This window comes from Lemur catta, chromosome 10, assembly GCF_020740605.2.
Source record: "Lemur catta isolate mLemCat1 chromosome 10, mLemCat1.pri, whole genome shotgun sequence".
Lineage (NCBI taxonomy): Eukaryota > Metazoa > Chordata > Mammalia > Primates > Lemuridae > Lemur > Lemur catta.
The window spans coordinates 43,964,685-43,984,967 of NC_059137.1; the positions used below are offsets into that span (position 1 = coordinate 43,964,685).

The 20,283-nt window shown below is 37.7% G+C and overlaps 1 protein-coding gene across 1 annotated transcript; it reads left to right on the top strand.

Annotated features, from left to right (window-relative positions):
- The first annotated feature begins 14,881 nt into the window (after positions 1-14,881).
- TUSC1 (tumor suppressor candidate 1) lies at positions 14,882-16,368 on the top strand. Its single transcript, XM_045562321.1, has one exon. The coding sequence runs from the start codon at positions 14,994-14,996 to the stop codon at positions 15,600-15,602; it is 609 nt and encodes a 202-aa protein (XP_045418277.1). The 5' UTR covers positions 14,882-14,993; the 3' UTR covers positions 15,603-16,368.
- The last annotated feature ends 3,915 nt before the right edge of the window (positions 16,369-20,283 follow it).

Below are 20,283 nucleotides of genomic sequence, written 5' to 3' on the forward strand. Positions count from 1 at the left end.
GCCTCAGCCTCCCGAGTAGCTGGGACTACAGGCATGTGCCACCATGCCCAGCTAATATTTTTATATATATATTTTTAGCTGTCCATATAATTTCTTTCTATTTTTAGTAGAGATGGGGTCTTGCTCTTGCTCAGGCTGGTCTCGAACTCCTGAGCTAAACAATCTGCCCGCCTCTGCCTCCCAGAGTGCTAGGATTACAGGCGTGAGCCACTGTGTCCGGCCTCAATTCTTGAATATTTGCTGTGCTTCATGCTATGTGTTTCCCAAGGCCACCTCTCCTGGGGTATCATGTTCATTTTATTTCACAAAACCCAGCTCTGATGAATCCTATACCTAACCCAGTTCCCAAGAAATCAAGCTTTGGTCAGAATCCTAACTCTATGAGCTCTCTAAGTAGAGAGCCTAAATTTACACTGAATTTTTATGACCCCATAAGCCATGCCCAACTAATTGGATCAAGTTAAATTTTCTTTACTAGCTGAGAATACTATGTATCAAATGTCCAAATTTGCCTCAAAAACAAATACATATTTTTTAAAGAAACAAGAATATTTCCTGGCTGGGCGTGGTGGCTCACGCCTGTAATTCTAGCACTCTGGGAGGCCGAGGCAGGAGGATCGCTCAAGGTCACAAGTTCGAGACCAGCCTGAGCAAGAGCAAGACCCCGTCTCTCCTAAAAATAGAAAGAAATTAGCTGGACAACTAAAAATATATAGAAAATATTAGCTGGGCATGGTGGCGCATGCCTGTAGTCCCAGCTACTCGGGAGGCTGAGGCAGGAGGATCACTTCAAACCCAAGAGTTTGAGGTTGCTGTGAGCTAGGCTGACGCCACGGTACTCACTCTAGCCCGGGCAACAAAGCGAGACTCTGTCTCAAAAACAAATGAACAAAAAAAGAAATATGATAGTAAATAAAGCATGATCCTTGTCCTTATGGTGTAGCCCAAATAAACAAATAAGTATATGAAATAAATACAGCTTATTAAACGAGGGGCATGACTAGGATGCCAAGAAGATAATTAGTTAAAGAAGTGATCACCTGCTTCAGATAGGTAGTTAAAACTGATTTCAGGACCTGAAATATTAGGAAGAAACAATATGAAAGCTAGGAGAAGAATGTACTAGGTGGAATAGAGAGCTTGTCATGGCCGAGGACCTGAAAGGAGGCCAGTGTGTCTACAGGGAAGTGCAGAGATGTACAGACATCAAATTTATAAATGAGAACTAGGAAATTGGAGGTATGAAAAAAGTAGATGGTGTCTGGAAAGATGTAAGTGAGCAGGGCCGGGCGCGGTGGCTCACGCCTGTAATCCTAGCACTCTGGGAGGCTGAGGCGGGCAGATTGTTTGAGCTCAGGAGTTCGAGACCAGCCTGAGCAAGAGCAAGACCCCGTCTCTACTAAAAATAGAAAGAATTTATATGGACAGCTAAAAATATGTATATAGAAAAATTTACCTGGGCATGATGGCACATGCCTGTAGTCCCAGCTACTCCGGAGGCTGAGGCAGAAGGATTGCTTAAGCCCAGGAGTTTGAGGTTGCTGTGAGCTAGGCTGATGCCACGGCACTCTAGCCCAGGCAACAGAGTGAGACTCTGTCTCAAAAAAAAAGAAAAAAAGAAAAGAAAGATGGAAGTGAGTGGTCAGAGGTTGGACGAGCAGAATGTAGGTTTTCAGATGTACAGCAGTTCCAGATGGTGGCAAAGTTCAGAATGTGACCTTGGGGACCCTGTCTGAACTAGAAACACTTTGAAAGTTATGGAAAGTGAGCAGGTCAAGGAAACTGATCAATGGATTGTCCTCATGGTCTTTGAGTCAGGTTAGGTAGAATGAAAAGCAAGACTGCTCTATGATAGAACATCCTTACTAATTTCTGAATACACAAAACAAATGCTATTCAAAACATTGAAGATTCTTAATTTTCTTCAAATACACATAGGATAGTGAAAAATTTGTTGCACTTTTCCTGAAACTGTCATCTTTACCTGGAGCAACAAATAGTCTATATTGTAGCAGAAACAAATAATCCAGTCATTAAAATAATCAGAAGTAGTGATTCCTAAGTTGCCTGAGTACAACAGTCACCCAGGATGCTTGTTAAAATGTATATCCTTGGGTCTCATCCCAGGTTTACTGAATCACAGTCTCCAAGAGCAGTCTTTGGAAATTTCAATTCTAATAAGTGTCCCAAATAATTCTTAAAATCAAGCAAGACTGGGGAATGCTGGTGTAGTAGAAACACAAAACACTATGGGTCAGGATACATGGATTTCAGGCCTATTTCTCTGCTAACCAGCTTTAGCCTTTTGAACCAATTATATAATTTTCTTTGAGTCCCAGTTTCCTCTTTTACAAAATGATTTTTTGAGCCCCTTCCCTATAAAAATGTCCTATTGTTATCACTTCTATGGATGGTGGAAGAGTTTTTCCATATACCTTAAATCAATAGTTAAAATTTTATATCTTCAAGCAACATAAAAAAACAGTGAATTACAAATGATATGCTGAAGACTCCTTGAAATTCATGATAGCACTTTTCTTTCTTTCTGATATTTTCAAGTGCTGGCCACTTTGCCATACCTTTGTAGAAATAATCTAAGACATTTTCAAACCCTCTGCTTTTAAGTCTCTTTAAAAATTTCAAATGAAATAGCTAATCAAAAGGAAAAAGAACACAGTAAAGATGAGCCTCCTTTTACCAAAAATATATTTATTAAAATAACTATTCCTGTATTCAAAGGAAACCACAACAGGCAGCAAAAGAAATATAATTTTTATAATAATAACATTTTCTATTAAAATATGTTTTGTGTTTTAGATTTCAAAATCACATTTGCCACTAGTTATATTAATACAATATAGTATAACTCCTTATGTATCTATTATAATGTTTTTCAAGCTATGTGTTGGAAGGTATTAGTGGATTACAACTGAAAAATTTTTTCCTGATTAAATAGAACATTATAAAAAGACACCACATATAGTAGGTTAAGAATTATGTTGTGAAACTTTTGTTTCAATTATAGACTCACATTTATATATATTTATTTGTATTCTGAGATTTTATATAAAATGAATTTCTTATGTAGTCACACTGTACTATATAATATGAATTACTTACTGTTGTACTATAAAAACATTAATTAGTATGGGACATTAAATGAGACCTGGGAATACTGAGCATGAAAACAGAAGAAAAAGAATTTAGCTCAGGCTCCAATGAAATATGGAGTGAGCTCTGTACAATCCTGTTTATAAGTACCCGCTCCATCCAGTTTGTGTTCTCCCTCCAGATATTCAGATAGAAAGACCCATTAGCATTAATGCCTGGAACCAGAATCTAAATGAAGCATACACTAATGTTACAACTGAATGATTAACCCTATTCAAAGTCATACTCAGTGCTATGTTTACTACCAACATTATAGCAAGATTTGAAATGTCATTCTCCCCTATTTGCTGTAAACATCTTGAAGACAGAGATCATGAGCCTCTGTTCAAGACAAAATCACCTTGTTTATTTATTTATTTTTTTAGAGACGCGTCTTACTGTATCACCCAGGCTGGAGTACAGTGGCAGGATCAAAGCTCACAGTAACCTCGAACTCCTGGGCTCAAGCGAACCTCCTGCCTCAGCCTCCCAAGTAGCTGGGACTACAGGTGCACGTCACCATGCCCCACTAGCTAATTTTATATTTTTTGTAGAGACAGTGTCTCACAGTGTTGCCCAGGCATCAGCCACTGTGCCTGGCCTCAGTATATTTTAATTGGCTTAGGGAAAACTTGGAAATTCCAACTACATTTACTAATTTGCTTTCCATAAGCAGTAATTTTAAAAAGAGGAATTGAGTAGAACTCCTTGAATTTAGCATATTTGAGTGTTTTTAGGAATTTGAAGAAAATCTTCATGCAGTTGAAAAAAGACTTAGCTTCTTTGTTATGTCTTTTGTGGAATCTAATATACACAGCTATGTGTCAGATCTGGAACATAGGACAAAAAAAAAAAGCAAGTTGATGGGTCTCTAGTGACAACATGGAATTTGAAGTTGTAAGAAATAGATGTTCATTGAAAAACTGAACTGCAACGTGCCAAGGTCAGAGAGTGACATTTTCATAAATTAATGCTATCAGAAGCTGCTAGAATTTTCACAATTGTCTTATTTGAAACCAGCAGAAATTCCAATAGAGGTCATGCTGATTATTCTGGGAGCAAGTCTGAAGACTTCCAGTGCATGTAAGAATTTTCTTTGAATAACAGTGATAAAACTCAAATAGACTTATTTTTTTATATGGTAAAAGGAAACATGTATATTTGTATGTTTAATGTCTCTTCAGTTGCTACAAAATGTTTTCCTTTTTAGATACTTAAGCTTACATATCATTTCTTTTGTAGTCTTAACTCAGAAGTAATAAAATCTTAAACTAGAACTTTCAGTTTGATGGAAATAGATTCGAATTGAAATTGGGCAATGGAATAAGAAATAATAAAAAGACAATGAGGCAGTGACAAAGGCTAAAGGAAAGGGGAAAACTAATTTTTCACTTACTTTGAATTCACATCAATTTCTGAGAAGCTCAGACTGGTAAGCCCCAAACACAGGAATTGATTGGAAATTATTAAATATTTATTTGGCTTTTCTCATTTGCCATTAGGCCATACATAAAGAATAATCCAGAGCCATAATAAATGTTATGGTTTTAGGATATTCATTAAAACATTTCATTTTATTTAAGAAAAAAAAAGATGGGGATAGAAATGGAAAAATGATAACACCTGTGAGACAAGGCACATAATTGGGAAATAATAATAGGGAATTTTAATTTAGCTGTAATTTCCCTAATCATGTCTTTATCTACCAGAACTCACATCATCTCACTTAACTCACTTCCTTCTTTAAAGCTCTGCAAGATGGGTTTTAAAGGAAATGGTTAGTCCCAGTTCATTATCACTGATTAGAGAACTGAAGTTTCCCAGGCAAGAAGGATCTAGGCCAGGAGTCTCCAGCCTTTTTAGCAGCAAGCCTACTACTATCCATTTGCTTGAAATATAAAACAATACTGGGAACAAGAATCTGGACTTGTATTATACATACTGACAGTGTAAGACTCAGCTTGAGCGGAGACCAGCGCCTTCTGAGTCAGCAGAGGAAGCATTGCCTGTGGGTGGCTCCCAGCCCTGCTCTGCCCTCCAGCCAGAAAGGTCTGGGAGTCTAAGATTGGTTGTTGCCACTAGGGCCCTCAGTCCTGCTGGAGGCCATGAATATGCCTTTCACTTTCTTGGGCATTAGCAGTCCGTGTACACTAACATAGGAAAGAACAAAGTGAAATGATAACAACCAAGCTGTCACAAAATAAATTAAATTTTAAAATAAGCAAACAAACAAACCAAGCAGCACATTCCCTGGGAAAGGAATGTGAAGCCCATTTGTACTTGCAAATACTTCCCATTAAGCTCTGTTCTACCCCCTTAGCATATATCTATCTATCTATATATATATAGAGAGAGATATAGATGTATATATATATCTGTCTCCTGTAATTTTAAGGACTTTAATAATTTTATTTTTGTCAATATGAATAGTCTTTTCCCTTAAGTCACATTCTTATACATAGCTCTGTCTGATACCCCTTTGTCTCATCCCTAGACAGATCTCCCTTGCTTGTGAGGTGACTGAGGGGACAAAAAAAAAAAAAAACAAGTCAGAGCTGTTAAAAGCAGACAGTGTTCCTTCGTTTGGACTCTCCCCTGAAACCTCTAAATCTCTAAGCAACAATAGGCTCAGCTGACAGTCCTGATCTGAGACGTTTAAGAGGATTTTAGAAAAGATTTGGCTTTTGTTTGTTGTTTGTTGATATCTGAAATAAGGGAAAAGTATTTATTTCTAGCCTTTCAAACAAAGGGTTTCAGAGCTTGCTTTGAGAATAGGGCTGGTGATTGGGATGCTTCCATCTCATCCCACTCATTGGAACATCACTAATGTTACACTACAGAGCTTGCCAAATTGTGGTATAGTTCTCAGTACCAAGTAAACAAAGGGAAGTAAATGACCAGCAATTTATCCTGCTCTTGTTATAAGTAACTCAAATTACCTTGAACAAACAAATGTGTTTCCATTTTCTATTATTACAACATGCCATAAAAAGATAAAAGTATATGGAAATGATTATTTTTACATGCATACATCAATGCCTTTATATTTCATATATATGTAACATTTTGTCCATCGACAAACAATAACAGATCTAAAACTTAAATGTCTCATATGGCTGTCAAAAGACAAAATTACAATAAACTGAATTATAAATCCAATTGGCTTTTATTTGTAATTCATGAATGCAGCAGCCTCCATTCTGCAGAAAAGAATGAGAGTTCCCACTGGATAATGGTAGAATAGTGAGCTTTGTAAGGTGGGAATATAACCTCATCAAACTACTTTGGCTCAACTTTTATGTAGCAAAATTGTGGGTTGTTTTTCAGTTTCATAGACCCCAGATTGAAGGTAATGTAACCTGAGCATGCCCAGATGAACCAAGCATGCAGCCATGAGTGGAACCTAAGTGCTTGGATGAAGGAGTGGGGACTGAATTAAGAACACTGGTGCCTGGATAACTCTGCAGGGTAAAGGTTTGCTGAGCTGACTTTGTTAACAGAGCAAAACGACAAGGCTGTAACAGGGGTCACCTACACTTCCTACGTTTGGATTAAAGTGGAAAGCAAGGAATGTAACTGGCTTTAGCCCTTTGCCATGGACCATGCCTAAAAAGATTACCTGTGGGAGGTGAGGCAAACTCACAGAAAGTCTGTGCAGAATTTACCACCAGAGCAAGGGTAAAGGAAGGAGTCATTAGAGCCAAAGAAAAGGGAATGGTCGGTGTCAGGGGACCAATGTGGGGTGACCAAAGAACCACAAAGGTGACTGGAGAGTAAAGGCCTAAAGGCAGGCATCTGCCATCAGGGGGTCATTGCCAGAAAATGACACCACTAGTTACCTATGACTTTTTTTTCCTTTTCCTTTACTTCCACTTCTTTCCTCTTCCTGCCCTTGTAGCAGCTAGAAATAGCGGCTAGTGGAGAGTGAGGAGGTGTAACATGGAGGCAAGTAAACATCGATTTCACCTTCCTTTCATGTTGCCAGCTGGCTAATGCCAATCTAAGGCATGGGGAGCGATACTGCCCAGAGGAAGGGAGAAGCCATGAATTGGATGCGAACTTGAAGTTTTGAATTATATTGCAGTGGACCTTTAATATCTGAAAATAAGGATTATTCATTAATGGCCAGAAGCAATTGCAAATTAATAGTTCTTTTTTAGATATTACCTGGGGGAATAGAAGAGAGAGCCTACACAATGGGTTTGAGGAGCAGTTTTCAAAAAATTAAATTACTTGTTTTTTGTACCCTTCTGAAATTTCCTCATGAACAACTTAGTTCTAATTAAAAAATTCTGCCAGAACTCTGATTACTACCTTCAATGGTATGTATATAATTGTAGAACTCAGATTGAGGCAGAATCACTATGGTAAGTTACATACAATTAAGAATAAGATGGCCCTATATGTACAAGGTTGCTGAAAGAACTGTTTCATTGGCATGAAATCATACATATATATATGTATATAGAAAATGCTAGAAATATACAGGAAGATCTCTTGCATTTTCTTTTCTATTATCAATTTCAACATGGCTTGCTGAAAGCTGAGAACAATAATTAGAGTGTGGAATGGGCTATACAAATTGTTCCAGTGCTAGTAGATCCTTCTTGATAATTGAAATGCTCTCTCTCTGCGCCATTCCACACCTTAGCCATTAAGCCGCATGTGACTAGTGGATGCTTGAAATGTGGCTAGTGCAACTGAGAAACTGATTTTTAAATTTTATTTAATTTTAATTAACTTAAATTTAAATAGCCACATGTGGCTAGTGGACAGCACAGGTCTAGACTCCTTAGGGAATAATGGTAATCTACACATAGCATGAAACGGCACTATCATAAAACAAAGACATTTCCCTCTTCAAAACGTCTATTTTAAACTATTGTCTTGGCCAAGTGTCCTGAGTGGATACCTTTGGCTCTCAGTTACATTGCTTTCTGCTAATCTATAATGCACTTGCCCTCTCTTATTTGTCTGGCTAGTGCTTTTACAGTATTTGAAGGAAGGGGGGATTATCCCCCACTGTAGAATGTATCCTAATTAAGATAGGTAAGTCATGCTGCTTTTGTTTATGTTACAATTTTCCCTGTAGCTAGAATTAAATGATGCTGTCAGAGGACAATGCTGTTGTTTGATGGCTTTTAATATTTTTGTCCATATCAAAAGAATAAATAAATGCAATCAATATTCCCAATTCCTAACTCTGTAGTAATTATTCCAATAAAGAGATATTCATGTTACCAAGCATCAATACATGCTCTTCATAGCCCTAATAAATCTGCTCCCAGAAAATAAAACCATGTCCAGCTATGGCTTTAGAGAGAATATTAGCAAATACGAAGATCAGAATGTGATTAACCAACTCAGCACACGGGGCTTACAAAATACGGATTTTAAACCCAAACACTTAATGAGAACTATCAGGAAATAAGAATCATATCCTTTAAGGGGCTGCATATTATATCTGGGGTTGCTCCTTAAGCAAATAACTCAAATGAGTATTTTAAATAGCACTGTCTATTCACAAGAACTCATTCTATAAATGTCCACCTCATAAAATAAAAACAACTACAAAGTAATAATACTCAAAAGTTACTGAGTACTCCTCTTGTTGGCTGACTCTTTTAAACTATACACAAATCCTCCCATAAATCCCATGAAGTAGATACTATTTTTATTTCTATTTGCCAAATAAGAAAACTGTGACTTTGGGAGACTGTCCAAGGCCATATATCTGAGATTGGAAGGGTATGGTATTTGTCAAAGCCAGGTATGTCTGACTCCAAAATGCATTCTTTTTATTATATTTTAAAAAATGTGGCTGGGCGTGGTGGCTCACACCTGTAATCCTAGCACTCTGGGAGGCCAAGGCGGGTGGATCGCTCAAGGTCAGGAGTTCGAGACCAGCCTGAGCAAGAGCGAGACTCCATCTCTACTAAAAATAGAAATTATCTGGCCAACTAAAAATATATATAGAAAAAATTAGCCGGGCATGGTGGCGCATGCCTGTAGTCCCAGCTACTTGGGAGGCTGAGGCAGTAGGATCGCTTAAGCCCAGGAGTTTGAGGTTGCTGTGAGCTAGGCTGATGCCATGGCACTCACTCTAGCCCGGGCAACAAAGCGAGACTCTGTCTCAAAAAAAAAAAAAAAAAAAAAAAGTACTTAAAAAATCCACTATATATTTAAACAAATCATTAATAGGTCTTATTATCAAGACAGTGCCAACCTCCTTCTTTTTTCAGTCTGAATAATTCCATCATTCCACAAACCTTTTTTGGTGAGTTTCACTTAGCTCGGCCTGTTTGATAGTTTAATTTTGACGATTAAATGGTTAATAGTTTTACTTGGTAATATCTTCCTTTAAGATTACACAAGAAAATTAAGAATAAGTATTAATACTTTCAACATCCCAGCCATTCAAGAACCATTTGTACTACACACACATACATGCACAAAATACACACACAAACTTGTCCTTTAAGTCCAGGAGTTCATTCACATCCTATTTTAAGATCTTCTTTCACAAGAAATGTTAACAACACCAAGAAGGACTTCAGCATTAAATTATCAAATTACTGGTATAGGCATTATTTTATCAATATTTATCTTTTTCTTCAGCTTTATTGAGGTATGATTGACAAATAAAAGTATATACATTTAAAGTGTATAACATAATGTTTTGGTATATGTATACATTGTGAAACGATTTCCACAATCAAGCTAATATATCCATCATATCAATGTTTAAAAGAGGGAAAAAGCACTTTGAGTTGAAGAGAGGTAAGACAGATTTATGAAATGGTTGAGTATAAACTTTGCTCTCATGGATTCTTTACAATCCATATGAGTAAGAAAAAAATGAAAGGTGCTATATTAGTCATCTTGGGCTGTTATACCAAAGTCTCCAAAACTGAGTGGCTTAAACAACAGGAATTTATTTCTCATAGTCTTGAAGGCTGAAAATGCCAAGATCAAAGGTGCAGGCCAGCTTAGTTCCCTGGTGAGGCCCTCTTCCTGGCTTGCAAGCAGGGCCTTCTTGCTTTGTTGCTTTGGCTACACATAGAGGAAATGGGAAGGGGGTAGTAAGCTCCCTGGTATCTCTTCTTAGAAGGGAACTAATCTCATAATATAGGCTCCACTCTTACAACCTTATCTAAACCTAATTACATCCCACAGTCACCATCTCCAAATACCATCACACTGAGGTCAGAGCTTCAACATATGAATTTTGGGGAGACAGAATTCAGTCTATAGCAGCTACATTACAGCCAAACTTTGGGACAAAAGAGTACAAGGAGTCTTGGTAGGAGAGTGAACAGACCAGCATAGGAGAAATGCAAACACTCAGGACATCCAGATTGTGGACACCCTTAAATGCCATACTAAGGTGTTTAACACTGTTATTTAATTGAATTTGATTAAATTTGTTTTCCAAAATTCATTTGGTGACATACTATAGGCTATATTAAGGAGAGAGGCAACAAAGAAATTGGATGTAGGAGGACTTGTCTCAATGTGAATATGCCATAAATTAACTTAACATTTGACTCACTTTATAAGAAATTTTGATTCAAAATGAGTAAATAGGGACTGGATGTAATGGCTCACACTGGTAATCCCAATGCTTTGGGAGGCTGAGGTGGGAGCCCAGGAGCTCAAGACCAGCCTGAGCAACATAGCAAGATCCCATCTCTAAAATAATTTAACTGGGCATGGTGGCACATATCTGTAGTCCTGGCTGAGGTGGGAAAGATCACTTGAGCCCAGGGGGTTGAGGTTATAGTGACCTGTGATCAGCCACTACACTCTAGCCTGGGTGACAGAGTGAAACCCTGTCTCAAAAAAAAAAGAAAAAGAAAAAATTGAGAGTTAAATGAGCATAATGAGCATAGCAATAAAAGAATCTTAGCAATCAACTGTGGTTACAGGAAACTAACATGTATATCTAGGGCCTCTTTCTTAAGCAAGCACCTAGAAATATATACCATGTACCACGTATGGAAAGAACAACCTGTTTAAGGGATAGGAGAAAAGGCAATAAATTCAACAACTGTCATTCAAAATTGGCTTTGAGAAATACTAAAACATATACATGAAGTATAGGGCAAAATATAATCACACTCCTATTTCCTGACAGCTTTTCTCAATTACAGAACTTCAAAAAAAGTTGGTTTGAGGCATTATTTTGAGATGCACACTGATTGTAACCTCGCTTGTTCTTTTTTGTTTTCTTTTACGTAAGATAGGAGGCAGAACAATTTTTTAAAATGATACTTTAGCTGTTGAATAATTAAGAATGGCCACTGGGTGTGTGTTCAGGGGGTACCAAATACTTAAGAAAAAGGTCCCTTAAAGAAAGCAAAAGAAATTGTGTCAGGAAAATAGTAAAACCAAGTACTCTAAATGACTTATAGTAGTCCCCTCTTGCTTGAGGTTTCCCTTTCCATAGTATCAGTTACCTTCAATCAACCACAGCCTGAAAATATTAAGTGGAAAATCCCAGAAATAAAGAATTCATAAATTTTAAATTGAACACCGTTCTGTGTAATGTGACGAAATCTATTGCCTTCTGCTTAGTCCTGCCAGAGGTCTGAATCATCTTTGTCCAGCACATCCACACTGTCTCTGCTCCCCGCCCATTAGTCACTTAGTTGTCTCCATTATCAAATGGAAAAAACAGTACAGTTGTCCCTCGGTATCCCCAGGGACTCAGGGATTCTTTCCAGGACCTCTGGGAATATGCTCAAGGACCTTATATAAAATGGTGTAGTATTTGTTTACATCCTGCCATATACTTTAAATCATCTCTAGATTACTAATGCTACATAATACAATTTAAATCCTGTATAGTTATTATATTGTATTTTTTATCGTATTGTTATTTTTTATTTATATTTTTGTTTTCAGATATTTTTGATCCAAGGTTGGATCAACAAACGTGGAACCTGTCCATACAGAGAGCTGATTGTAAATAAAGTGCTGGGTAAGGTCTAAGGTTTCAGACAAGCAGTGTCTTGTAATGTATTTCCTAGGATAACAGGGGACTACTGTACTTGCATTTCTCTACTCTTTTACTTCAAATGTTATAACCTAGTCAAGAAATAATCTTTAGTTTCAGAGTTTCCTAAACAAAAAGTGAAAGTAGTCCACTGGAGTTTTTATTTTTTACTTGCAAAACTTTTAAATTAATTATAGGAGAATTCTTACCTCTTTTTCTTGAGTAAAAATAGCTTAAGGAACAATGATAGACACAATGTCAGGAAAGAACTATCTATGTCCTTTGTGACATTCTTCTATCTGGCAAAGCAAGCAATTTTACTGTTCAGAAGCTCCTATTCTTAAAAGGAAGCACAGGTATCTTTTTTTTTTTTTTCCTAATCAAAAGCTCCTATTTTTCTTCCATATTTTCTTCTTTTGAGAATTATTTAGCCCTGCATTTCTTTTACATTTTATCAGTTCCATAATTTTTTTCTCTCTGAGATTTTTTTCAATTTTATTTTCAAATACAGGTGCATATTACATTATTTGCTCAATATTTTTATATGTAGACCATTAAAAAACTATAGTGAGGAGAAGCATTTTCACTAATTTTTTTGCTAACATTTTTAGAAATATACGTAATGTTTGTCTTCAGGTATGTAATTCTTGACATATTATTCTAAGTAAATTCAAATAAATATAAATAAAAGTATTTAATTTTGGCAGTGATCATTTTAGTCACTTTGTTGTCCCAAATCCTCTTTCAACTTAGAAATCACATTGTCTCTACCTCCTCTTTAGCAAGATTGATGGAATCTCCATTAATCATAAGTTCATTACTATCCAAGATAAACTTCATGACTGTTAAAAGCTTTTTATAGGATCAATTTTTTCCTTATTTTTTTCTTCTTTTTTTTTTCCTTCTTACTTTCTCTTTCTCCTTACCTCCATCCCTTCCTCCCTCCTTTCTTCCTTTCTTCTTTTAAGTTATATATGCCATCTGCCTGAGTCACAGTTGCAGTATTAATGAATTCTGCCTTTTGGGAGGATACATATACTATAGAATCAGATTGTTTACGATTAAAATTCACCAAACATACTGGCGATTTGATGGGATCTTCTGCTTGGTAAGTTTTACCTGCTTTTCATAACATGGCACATTACTTTATTAATTTATCAAGACAAAAGAGGATACTTAGAGGTTGGTTGGAGTGTAGAGAAGAGAGCTTAGAGGCCTTCTCATTTAATGAGGGCCAATGTTCTTTAGGAAATAAAAACCCATTATGATTCATTATAATAGCTAGTTACAAAAATTTAGGAGATATCCTACAAGGGAAACAAACCAGGTTTAATGTGGGAAGCAGTAAAAAAGAATATTAGTAGATTTACAAATGTGGGGTGGGAGAAGTGAAGCCAACAAAAATAAAACACATTATTACTTAATTCTTAGTACCCAGGGGTGATGAATATTTCTAATGCAGTTTTTTCTACAATTTAGGAAGCATAGCTATCTTTTTATTTCACAGGCCTCTAAAATTCAACATGTCTGAAGCAGAGAAGTAATCATCTTTCTTTACACACCAGCATTTTCTCCTGCATTCTCTATAAACACTACAAGAAATAACATATTCTTGGTCCAACAGTCCTTAGATAAGTCAGTTCCTGTCTCTGACAAAGTTTTTAGTGTCTACTCTTAATACAAATTAAGAATCAGTTGGTCTTTCCTAAAACTAAATTTATTATATTTTTTGAAATTACAAATTACATTTTTCCTATTTTATTTCATGAAATAATTTTGAGAGTAAAAAAGTTAAATGACTCTGTATTTCCCCAAAATTTACTTATTTATTTGTAATGTTCAATGAAAACCCCAAATCTGTGAACCAGGGTTCTTAAATGCTTTTTATGTTCAGTTACTTGCTCTAGTGCTTTGGAGATTTTGGTGAATCTGAGAATTCCCTGAAACCTTGTTAAAAATGCAGTCTTGCTACCGCATCTCTCCCCCAAGAGATTCTAGCTTTAGTACCTAACATTCCATTTAGTTTGGAATAATACAGTTACTTTGTAGGTTGAGACCCTTGAAAAAAAAGGAACGAGTCATTCAATGAGTCGCACCTATTTGTTCCCACAAATTTTGGAACTTACTGAGTGTTCAGATGAACACGGGGTACATCTTGAATTTCATAGGTTTTGGAGACTGGCCTGAGCAAATTGACTATCTATAACCTTGTTTCTATGGTGTTCCAAACAATTTACAAAGTGGATTCCTGGCTATTCGCAAATTGGGCATTGCCTATATTCTTTCGAGAGCCACCTGTTCCCACTCGAGAGCCCTATGACAGATGCTCAGCCCAATTCTGTTGACTGTTTTAAGCAGCATTGGGGCAGAGTAAACGGCTAGGTTTTAAGTAATTAGAGCTTTTCATTTTGCCCCATAGCTTTGTCCTTATCATTTTATTAGCAGTAGTAGTTTTTAGACTGGCTAGTAAAGAGCACGGTAACCGCTGGTGGTTGCGCTCGAGAGCGGGGCGAGGGCGGCTGGTTCCCGCAGGGCCCCGCTGAGGACAGTCGCCCTTCCCCGCGCGGCCAGAGGGCTGAGCCGCAAAGCGCTCCCGGGGGGCCATTGTGTGACAGCAGAGCCCAGAGATAGCAGGCCCTGGGGGCAGCTCCACCACAGGAGACAGGACACGCCTCAGCCCCGGCAAATTCCCGGCCTCCTCTGGCTCCAAGCCAGCAGCTGCCGCCCGCCACCCCCTCTCCTCCTCCACCGCCGCCCCGGCCGCCCTGCCGTGCCCCGAACCGCCCGCGCCTCGGGGCGCGGCCCCTCGGCCCACGGCGCTGGCGGCGCGGTCGGGACGGGAGCGATGTGGCGCATGCGTGGTAGCGCCACTAGGCGCGGGAGTTGCGGCGGCGGGGGCGGCGGCGGGCCAAGCCGCCCGGGCCGGGTTCGTGGGGGCGGCGGCAGCAGCGACAGCGTGGGCTGGCGAGGCCGTGCGGCTGGCGCCCCACAGCAGCTGGAGGAGCGGTTTGCCGACCTGGCGGCGAGCCACCTGGAGGCCGTCCGCGCGCGGGACGAGCGGGAGCGGCAGAACGCGCGGCTGCGCGAGGAGAACGCCCGACTGCGGCTCGAGAACCGGAGGCTGAAGCGCGAGAACCGCAGCCTCTTCCGTCAGGCTTTGCGGCTCCCCGGCGAAGACGCCGACGGGGCGGCCGCGGAGGCAAACCCAGGCCCCGAGGAGGCCAGCGCGAACCGCGGGGCGAGAGGCAGCGGCCGTGAGGACGAGCCGGGCAGCCCCGGGGCCCTGAGGGCCCGGCTTGAGAAGCTGGAGGCCATGTACCGCCGGGCTCTGCTGCAGCTGCACCTCGAGCAGCGGGGGCCGCGCCCCCGAGGGGACCGGGAGGAGCAGCCTCTGCGGGAGCCCGACTCAGGCCTCCATGCCTGGGACCCGGAGCCCTCTGGGCCCTGGTCGTAGCCAAGGCCGCCGCGGGGGAGAGGCGGGGCCTCGTGCGGGCCCCTCCTCCTCCGTTGAGCGGCTCCCCCCACCTCGCCCAGGCCCGGGCCGCCAGGCGGGCGGAAACTTCGGACCGTGGTGCTCCCCCGCCTCCTGTCCCGCCCGCGGACACTTCCGCCTGGTGCTTCACGCTCTGCCCCGCTCAGGTTGAGAGGCTGCCCGGGCCCGCGGAAGCCCCCACGTGCGCCGAGCACCTGCCTCTTGCCCCTGCCGGATGCCAGGGAGAGAGGCCTAGCAACGGAGGGGAGGGTTTTAAAACAGCAAGAACTGGGTGCCAGTAAACACTCCTAATTCCTGAACCTTTCTGGTGTTGTCAGGATCTGTTGTGTGTGTGTTTTTTCTCTCTTTTTTTTTTTTGAGGGATGAGTAATGCGCTTTGAGTTAGTTGAGTTCGTTGTACATTCTTCAATCCCCTAAAGCCTTCAGCTATTATCTCTTATGTGGCCAACATTTCAAATACAGTATTTGTTTTTATAAATCGGCATTACTTGGATGTCCTATAAAGTACTCCATTTTTATAAAGAAGAGAAGAATATATATAACCTAGGAACTCACGTGTACCCCTACCTCCAGTCCATATGCATCTAATACATACTGATTCGTTTAACCCCCAGAAAATTTTTAAAGTATCTGCCTATAGGTGATCCTTTGAAATAGTAAATAAATCTGGTGCGTTAAAAATAAGCTAAAAGTTTCCCACGCCTATTATTTTAAGTGTGTTAAATTTTTATACGTTTCTTTAAGAGATATACATGTATGTATATCTTACATATTTTAATATTTGGCTTTGGTTATCTTATGCAAACTATAATTTTGCTTCATGTAACAGTGATCTTTTAAAAAAATCTAAAGGTTAGATACTCTAAACATTTCATCATTTTTATTACATTTTGGATTTGACAATAGTGCTTAATCAGTGCATAGCCAATTTGCCTTGTTTTGGCTAAGAACTTTTAAGAAATTGTAAATTGCTTTTATACCAAAGAGATTTAAGTCTCGGTTGTGATTTCAATGTCAGAAGAAAGTATGACTAATTTTAACAACAAATGTTCTAAGCTCACTTTTATTGCATTTTGTTAATGAATAGCACTTTTGCTTACTAAGTAATTGTGCCTGATAAAAATCACAGGTGCAAAAGTGTCTCCGTGATGGAAAACACTTTGGGGGAAAAAAATGTGAGTAGAATTGTTAGGGGAATAAAATGTATTACAGCATATTCCAAAAGTTTGAAATATTTATTATATATTACAAAACAAAGTACCAGGGAAACTAGTTTTGTGATTCTTCTCGTTCTGGATTTTGAAGACACTTTGCATTTCACTTAAAGATAACTGATACTTGTGAATATTAAAATCTTTCTCTGTGGCCAAACAATATGAAAAAAAAGTTGGTGAGAAGAGGTAGGTGTATGAAAATAAATTTTATCTCCCTAGCCTTCATTTTGTAACAGTGAAAGAAATGCAGTCATGCACTGACTGATGACATTTTCAGACCACATATATGAGGGCAGTCCCATAAGATTTTAACACTGTATTTTTACAGACCCTTTTCTATGTTTAGATACACACATACTTACCACTGTGTTAACAGTTGCCTACAGTATTCAGTACAGTAACACGCTTCACAGGTTTGTAGCCTAGGAGCAATAGGCTATACAATATAGCCTTGGTGTATAGTGGGCTATACCATTTACATTTGTGTAAGTACACTCTATGAAGTGCACACAACAACAAAATCACCAAAGGATGCATTTCTCAGAACATACTCTTGTCATTAAGTGACGAATGACTGTAAAGCATTTTTAGAAGGCAGCAGGAATTGAAGATTCCAGAAAAATTTATCCACCCTACTGCTATTAAACTGTATCTTCAATTTTAAATTGATCTCTTTAAGCCTGTCTTTTCATTAATAAAATTAACATACTATCTACCTTGAAATGTTAAAAAAATTTTATTGAGATAATATAAGCAAAATACCTGCTTCAAAGTAAGTGCTCTATCAGAATTACAATCAAAATGAAAACCATAAATGCGTATTTTACTTAGATTTTCCTGTGCTTTCTGTATTTTGCTTCTATATGAATATTATCAGAGATATGTAAATTTCAAATAAGTTGACATTTTTTACTCCTTAAAAGCAAATAAGGAAGATAAAACCCTACATAATAAGGAAATAATGCAATATAACATTCAAAAATACTTGACAATTGTGGCAAAATTGATAATATTCAACAACCAAGCAAAATAATTTACATAGCTTCTAAACATTTTTTGCTTAAAATTATGTATATATGAGTAAAGTTTAAAATTGTTGAATTTACTGGTGAAACAAGTTTTTGTAAAGTAATAAGGCACGTGCATGTATACGACACCCAAATGCCGATTACTTTTGAGCATAATTCCTGAAAGACTGCAAATTCTGACACCAACCCCATAAGATGGGTTAAAGCTAATGTATATTTCAAGTTTTATGAAGTTCCTTGCTGATAACTGATAAAGCATTATATTGTAATATAAAAGATGTTTTGTTATATCTACATATATAGGTATTTAAGAAATAGGTAAAGTTGATTTTTAAACAGTTGGATCTAGGATCTAGTTTGATCTGAAATCAACTAAAAGGACAGTGAACCATACCTTATTACAAAGACATTTTATTTTCATACTTTCAGATTACTTGTACAAAGAAAAGAGGGCTTAGAATTTATAGAAATATGCTACAAAATGATGTGTCTTAGCAAACAAATTCAGTGAGGAAGATTGGCATTTTTTATGGCTATTACAAAGGTACACTTTATTTTTTCTTTATAAAAATTAGGATATGAATCAAAGCAATATAAAATGAGTGCTTATGTAGATCATAGAACAAGCTGTCTTTGCTAAACTTCTTGAACATTGTAAATATTTGAAGAATGCTTGAAAACATTTTTTGTCTTGTTTAAATATCCATAGACATAGTTTTGCCAATTTATGAGTATTGTCATGATGAAACTAGTATTTGACAATTCATGAGTATTTCTATGATGAAAGTAATATCAAAGTATTTAATTAATTGAATTAATGTGTACTGAAAAATTATTAGCAGCATTTTCTTGATTTCAATGCCAAAGGCCATTTTCTATTTCTTTAAAAGGAACAGATTTTTACCAAGAATTTGTCACAAAATGTTTGGAAAGTGTTCATAAATGATAAATTTATTTCTATTTTTATTTAGTGATGAATTGATAAATTGTAAATTGTAAGTTTTTCTATTATAAACTTTCTGAATATAGACAGTATATGAATACATTTATGCAATGAAAATATTAAAGATCAAGAAAAACACTGATTATACTCACATCTTATTTTATAAGAATCAGACTCTAATTTCAAATTTTAAATCTTAAACTAAGATTATCATATCTTAATGATCAGAATTAAACTACATTGTGTTTAATCTACACTAGATATTGCTTATTATAAAATTCATATTGAGAATTTATTTAGTTGCCAGCATAGTCTTTACATACTTTATGGTAACTTATTAGTAAAGAAGTCTTTTTTCTAAATCTAAACTCTCAGACATCTGTTGTGCTTCAGAGAAAGTTTGAAAAAGGACAATTGTGAGTGTTGGTCCTTGATTCTTGTCTGAATGATAAGCATTCTACCCTAAAAAGTAAGTTCTTTGAGGGAGGAACTCCAATAACAATCTATCTCACATTTACCAGGGGCTTTATAGTATTTTCTTAATTTTTCTATTTGCAATTCACTCCTGAAATGTCAGGTAGTTACTCAACTGTAAGAATAAAAGATATATATATATTAATATATACACATACATATACATATATACAAACATACATATATGAATTTTCAATGCGTAGTATCCTTTTCTGTTGGTGTAAAAGTGATATTTTATATGTGGAAAAGCATTCAAAGGAGTCACTTAAATGTAAATTAATTTAGTAACTTAATCTCTTCCTGATAATTGGACAAAGCCTAACATTTTCCTTAAATCATCATTTAATTCCCCTGGAGAAATACAATCCATAGTTTTCCTTGATTAGGACTGGTAAAATTTTCCCTGACCTTTTATTTTTCCACATTTCCTTACTTTATCTTTGATTTTTGTCATTTTAAGCATATAACCTCTACTGTATTTTAAAATTAAAGTATCGCCATTAGTTATGGTAAAGATTCTGTTGCTACAACAAAGAAACACAACAGTTCAGTAGTTATAAAAAACAAAGAACTAGTTTGCAGTCCCACCAGCAGTGGATGCGTGTTCCTATCTCTTCATATCCATGCCAACATTTATTATTTTGGAACTTTTTGATAAAGGCCATTCTCACTGGAGATAAGTGATATCTCATTGTGGTTTTGATTTGCATTTCCCTGATCATTAGAGATGTTGGTATTAACTGACTTAACTGGCCAACACTTAAGTGTACATATATATATAGTAGTAACATTCATCGGGTGTCTGGCAGGTGGGAGCGGGAGGTGGGGGATGGGTGTATTCACACCTAATGAGTGTGGTGCGCACCGTCTGGGGAATGAACACTCTTGAAGCTCTGACTTGGGTGGGGCAAAGGCAATATATGTAAACTAAACATTTGTAGCCCCGTAATATGTTGAAATAAAAATAAATTTAAAAAATAATA

What these genes read in the sequence shown, in the direction of transcription:
- TUSC1 (XM_045562321.1), top strand. Translation starts at nt 14,994, where the DNA reads ATGTGGCGCATGCGTGGTAGCGCCACTAGGCGCGGGAGTTGCGGCGGC.